Source organism: Salvelinus alpinus, chromosome 14 (genome assembly GCF_045679555.1).
Source record: "Salvelinus alpinus chromosome 14, SLU_Salpinus.1, whole genome shotgun sequence".
NCBI lineage: Eukaryota > Metazoa > Chordata > Actinopteri > Salmoniformes > Salmonidae > Salvelinus > Salvelinus alpinus.
In genome coordinates this window covers 20,484,596-20,490,918 of record NC_092099.1, presented here as the reverse complement: position 1 = coordinate 20,490,918, position 6,323 = coordinate 20,484,596, and the positions used below count along the sequence as shown (strand labels likewise).

General features: G+C 40.8%; 1 protein-coding gene across 3 annotated transcripts; it reads right to left on the bottom strand.

The window, feature by feature from the left end:
* Window positions 1-951: 951 nt before the first annotated feature.
* On the bottom strand, window positions 952-3,915 carry LOC139538582 (ras-related protein Rab-9A-like). Of its 3 annotated transcripts, none has more exons than XM_071340770.1 (4): window positions 3,541-3,915; window positions 2,934-3,067; window positions 2,788-2,817; window positions 952-2,683 (listed from the first exon to the last, which is right to left on the bottom strand). In XM_071340770.1, exon 4 carries the CDS (start codon window positions 2,638-2,640, stop codon window positions 2,035-2,037), a length of 606 nt encoding a protein of 201 aa, XP_071196871.1. In that variant the 5' UTR covers window positions 2,641-2,683; window positions 2,788-2,817; window positions 2,934-3,067; window positions 3,541-3,915; the 3' UTR covers window positions 952-2,034. The 3 variants fall into 3 exon arrangements, with proteins under 3 accessions (XP_071196871.1, XP_071196872.1, XP_071196873.1); XM_071340771.1 differs by having other exon boundaries at window positions 2,934-3,017; window positions 3,541-3,890; XM_071340772.1 differs by having other exon boundaries at window positions 2,934-2,982; window positions 3,541-3,876.
* Between the last annotated feature and the right edge of the window lie 2,408 nt (window positions 3,916-6,323).

The following is a 6,323-nucleotide window of genomic DNA, read 5'->3' as shown; positions in this document are numbered from 1 at the left end:
ACAATTGACTGAGGGAATGGTCTGCCTGTAATGGGCTCTTTATGAATGCAACAATCACACCAAACATTTCTCAATGACTTCCTGCTGAAGTCTTACTCTGATATCAAGTGTTTATTTTCATAATTTGTAGGGTTTTTTTCATAGTGGGGAATAAATACAAACATGTTTTCAGGGGAAATTATTCATTCATGGACAGTTTATTCAAATAACATTTTCCATTTAACTTGCATTCCAATCATTCTGGACAACACTGCTGTAGCTAAATAATATGAAAGTGTTCTCAGCACTCTACCTGAATTAGATGAAATATGAATGAGGAATTTGTGATAATGTACAACACTGTAAAATCAATAACTGTTGAAATCCAAAGTCTTAGTATCAAAACTAAACTAGCAAGTAAGAAAATGAAATTGATCTCCATAAATGTAAATAAAATGCATGTAAGATTAGATGTCCATAGAAAAACTGGCAGTGGGTTTTGCTGATGACATGACGGTGGTAGGCCTGATTACTGACGATGATGAGACTGCCTATAAAGAGGTCAGTGACCTGGTAGTATGGTGCCAGCACAAAAACCTCTCCAATGTCAGAAAGACAAAGGATCTGATCGTGGACTACAGGAAACAGAGGGCTGAGCACACCCCCATCCACGGGGCTGTAGTGGAGCGGGTCGAGAGCTTCAAGTTCTTTGGTGTCCACATCACTAAGGAATGAACATGGTCCACACACACCAACACCGGTTGTGAAAGCACGACAGTGCCTCATTCCCCTCAAGAAGCTGAAAAGATTTGGCATGGGCCTTCAGTTCTACAGCAGCACTAACTCTTGACTCATTACATACAGTGCTGCTAATGTTTATTATCTATCCTGTTGCCTAGTCACTTTACCCCTACCTGTATGTACATATCTACCTCGTACCCCTGCAAATCGACTCAGTACTGGTACCCCGTGTATATAGCAAAGTTATCGCTACTCAGATTTATTCAGCATTGTTAGGAAGGGCCCGTAAGTAAGCATTTCACTGTTTACAAAGCATGTGACAAATACAATTTGATTTGAGGTACATGCAGCATATTACTTTGTTCAGTCATATCCACCTAATTAATCACCCATCTAAATTACAATTATCCAAGATATTGGATCACTGAAATTCTGGTATGATGAAAAAAACAATTCTTTACAAACTATTAGTGGTAGTGAGCATAAAATGTCATGCAGTACATACACATAGGATACCAACTCAACTATTTATTGAACATTCCTCATCTCTTATCCTTCTGTGCAGGTGTTAAAACATGGAGTCCATTACATAATGATAACTCATTAATTACGGTATGTTGAGAACAAATATTGCAAGGCCAGCAAGTTGTACAGAATTCTCAGCACCTATGATAAACAGTAATAAATCATAAGCCTTCATTTCTGCTTACATTTCTCCCTCTACAATAAAGTAGTGACAGTAAACCTTGAACTTAATCAAATAAAAATACTGCATAAATTACTCTATCAACATTTGTTGTTATAAATATATTATGTATATTCTTAACCCATTCAGGTCAGTTGATTAAAGTGACTTGCTTTTAAAGTATCACATATCTGGATAAGGTCTACAATACAATTTGAATGCTATCAAATATGTTCACTGGTAAGGCAGCACATCTCAACCTTGGTTTCAGTCACAGTGTAAGAAACCCTTTCTACAAAAAAATAGAAAATGAACTTAGTGTGACATGAATTGGAAATTAAACTTTGGAAATATATTTCTGGCAACCACATTGTTGTAATACGTTTTAAGACTATATAATTCAAATACGGCAGATTGAAATTATAATGCATTTCTTGGAATCTGACAAATAATACCATTCTTCAGTACCCTCTTCACATCAATGAGTCCAGAGACCAACAAGCCCAGTGGATTATCATCCACAGACACTAGCCAGTGCTTGCACATGTTATTTGAGAGAGCATGAGTGTTGGTAAGCCTGTGTGTCTTCCTAGCTCCAGTTCTTTGTAGGTTGTAGGCCCTACATTATATCAACAGCAGGAAGCACTGGAGCGGGGCTTTCTGTGGAGGTTAACTGTGTCTGTGGGGATGAGGTGGTCTGCCCTCTCCTCCATGGCTAGCACATTCCGCACCGCCTCCTCAAAGGCTATAGCTACGTTGGTGGAATCCTTGGCACTGGTCTCATAGTAAGGGTGATTGCCATTATCTCGACACCACTGTTGAGCATCCTCAGCAGACACCTGTCTCTCCGTCACATCCACCTTGTTCCCCAGCACCACGAAGGGGAACTTCTCAGGCTCCTTGACGTCGGCGTAGTAGATGAACTCCTTTTTCCAGTTGGCCAGGTTGTGGAAGCTCTGGTTGTCATCCACGCTGAAGGTGAGCAGGCAGCAGTCGGAACCGCGGTAGAAGGGAGTCCTGAGGCTGCGGAAACGCTCCTGTCCAGCAGTGTCCCAGATCTGCATGGTGACCAGACGGCTGTCCACTTCCAGGTCCTTGTTGAGGAATTCCACGCCGATGGTGTGGAAGAGGTGCGTGTCAAACTTGTTGGTGACGTAGCGGTTCATGAGGGAGCTCTTCCCCACTCCTCCGTCTCCCAGCAGGATGACTTTCAGCAGGGATGACTTGGCGGTCATGGCTCTTAAACGACACGTGGACTCTTCGTCTGGAGAATAGGACCTTGAGGACAGTAATGTGTAACTAACAACTGTAGCACAATAGCCTTCAAGTTTCTCAAACCTGTTTTTCCACCTAAAAAGTATATGTCTAGGAGCTAGACTTACCTTTACTGCTCAGTGTAGATATTCTGAAACCTATGGAAAACACTTGAATGTTATCACTATATCTTACAACAACTAAACACTAGTCAAATTACACAAATAGGGAGAGGTGAAATGTGGTTGACCTTCACCAAAGAGACTTGACTTACCCGTGAATTATTGAATCCTCCCTCGGTCTCAGCTGGCCCGGATCATGTGCTACAGACAATGGCCGGGTTCTTAGTCACGTGTGTCTGTTTCGTGTCGGTCATTATAATGTGAAGCATAGTCAACATTCAAACAGCTGGAATGAAATATTAGCAAGCAATGTGTTGACTGAACCTTCAAGTATAGCTACATAACATAAACATTCAGTACAGTGACTGCACAGCTGTCTATATTACCAGCCTTTTTTACAAAACATACCGATACATAGTTAAACTGACAAGTCATAGCTACTGTTTGCTAACAGTAGTTAACAAGTTAAATTGCTAACTAGTTAGCTAGCTAATGTTAGTTAGTATTGTATAACTAACGTTAGTTAAATAGCTAGGTAATTATGACACGGAAGAAAAAAAATCGCGGTGAAATATTGTTTGTAACGAACTTATAATAAAATAGGGCGCAACGCCCTCACAACAGGCTGAGGTTGGATGACAATCAATATTTAGCTAGCTTTGTTATGCTAGCTAGCCAAGCTACTATAGCTATTAAGCATGCTGAAAACGATTTAGCAAACGTTAGCTAGCTGAACCTTCAGACACTTAGTTACCTTACCGTTGGCAGGTTTTGAAGAACACATCCAATGACTGTGATAGTTAAAAGCTTTTTTTCAAGCTGTCAATTGTTTGGCTTCGATAGGAGTTAGCTAACGTTAACTAGCTGGCTCTCGCTCGCTCAACACTGATGGCTGCGTTGGCGGGCAAGCCTCTGTTTCCACTCATGTGACCCAAGAAGTCTCGAGCTTTTTACAGTACTGTCAAATATTTTCGAGTCTCATCACTCAGTTCACAATAGTATATTATTTATAATAAAAAGCAAATTTAAACGAATGCAACTATACTGGTGACTGTTTTAGCCATAGAGATTGATAGAGGACTCATCTTTGTATCTGTGCTATATAGCATCTGTGCCAGTATTGAGGCTATCTCCACGTTAAAGTAGTACATTTTCTTTATGATTGGCTGATCTTTCCTGATGACCCAGTTGGACATGACTCCAACAGGGTCACCAGGTGGGATCAGCCAATAAAGTTGGAAGTCCCACCCAGTTGGCTACATTAAATGGTGGAAGCCCTCAATGCAAGGAGCCAGGGTTCCTGTTTAGAAGCACAGTTTCAGGGGCTACAGTTTTGCTTAGGTACTGCAGTTTAACTGATGCCCGGCCCAGAAATACCATTTCTATACACTCCCATATAGTGAAATCAGATTAGAATATTCCTAATAAGACACTTTAGTCATCACCTTTTTTCACAATACATCCATTGAATTATTCAAATAATTGTTGCGAAGGCCGACAATGTTAAATGTTTTTTCATCCAATGTTTGCCATGTTTTTAGGTGACGTGTGACATTGTCACTGTTCGCACTGCTCCCTGTGCGCACTGAGTGCTACCCGGATATAGACTGTCCATGAATCAGTGTTTGCAAACGTGAGTAGATTACCTTGAAAACAACGGTCAGACATCTTGAACGCAGCCTCTAGTTCTTATTATACCAATGGCGTTGCCCATGCTAAAATTGCCTTTTGGCCACTAGAGGTCTCTATCATTTTCTATGGTTTTAGCCAGTAAATAGCTAGCTAGCTGCAGTACTCAATCAACACCACTTCTGATAATTACAGAAACAGAGCCACCAGAGGGCGATAAACACACGGTAGACAGGACTAGATCAGTACCAAAATCAAGCTACTTTTTGCATAACTTTTGACCAGAGGACAGACAAAGTTAAAGATAAAGCATTAGCCTGGTAAATTGGTTACGATTATTTATGATTTCTAACATTGTAGGCCCATATTTTACACAGTCTGACAGCTGATTTGATGTCTGTAGTAGGCCTAATATTTTCATGGTGTTGTCTATTAAAGAGTAAAAACTGGCCAATTAAAGATAATTTTTATTTTGCAATGTCTATGGAACACATTCCACTACGTCAGTGGTTGCCGACCAGAGGACCCCTGGGGGAACTTGAGAAGACTCATGAGACAGACCATAGGTCTACTGAATATAGGCCTATTGGTAAAATGTACACAAGGTATTTCAGGGGTACTCCAGGCAGAGCAAAATCCAGTTGGTGGTACAGTAACTGAAAAAGGTTTGGAATTACTGCCCCTAAGGCTTTTCCACTACCCCACTAATTTGTTTTAAGTGAACATGTGTTGCTTTCTGTGAGAATGAGTTTGGAAAACAGCATTTCAATAGCAGTAGTGCTGAGCGATTAAAGTCCCATGATGGTAGTGACTGCCCTTACTGCTTATTAACTATTATTTATTCACATTACTTTACATTAATAAAATATTTCAGTTGTTGTATATGTTACATTTATTTTATTTGACGACTTCATTATTTAATTCCAAGTCATCTCTGTAACGTCATGGGGCTCCCGAGTGGCGCAGCGGTCTAAGGCACTGCATCTCAGTGTTAGAGGCGTCACTACAGACCCTGGTTTGATTCCAGGCAGTATCACAACCGGCTATGATTGGGAGTCCCGTAGGGGGGCGCACAATTGGCCCAGTGTCGTCCGGGTTATGGTTTGGCCGGGGTAGGCCGTCATTGTAAATAAGAAGTTGTTCTTAACTGACTTGCCTAGTTAACGTTCTCAAGGCGCCCTCTACCGGCGGCGTCATTGTGATGCCCTAAAGTGGTGATAGACTCCGTCCAGAATGACTAGGTTTAACTACTGTTTTGTCTAAATTACACTATAGTGCCTGGAAATACGATGACATTGCTAAAGTAGTCATATTTAGTATGAAACAACTTTTCCAGCATTATCATGTTGTCAAATTTACTTTAGACAGCAAAGTTTGTCAAAAATAGCTAGCAATGCTAATGTTAGCTAGCTAAAACCCTCCAGTTTAGCTAACAATCTAATGTTATACTGCATCTAAAGTCAATCTGGCATCATGAAAATAATGACAAAAGGGTTTCCTACTAGTTATTGGCCTCCTTTTGAATGCCATTGTATTTCAAAGCCACAGTTTTTTAAAATTCAGTTAAGAACAAATTCTTATGTACAATGATGGTCAACTCCGGCCAAAACCGGACGACGCTGGGCTAATTGTGTGCCGCCCTATGTGACTCCCAATCACGGCAGGATGTGATACACCCTGGATTCAAACCAGGGACTGTAGTGATGCCTCCTGTACCAGATGCAGTGCCGTAGACCGCTGCGCCACTCGGGAGCACTGTAATGCACTTTTGATGAAATCTTCATCAGCGCTCATTGACAATGCATTGAATAGAATACTCAACAATAACGTTCAAAACAATATTGTGAAAAAACATGCAACCCATGAATAGAGCTGCTGCCTATACTGTCTGACAAAATCACTATTTTAGTAGT

Coding starts and splice junctions, on each gene's coding strand:
- LOC139538582 (XM_071340770.1), bottom strand. CDS start 2,640: ATGACCGCCAAGTCATCCCTGCTGAAAGTCATCCTGCTGGGAGACGGA.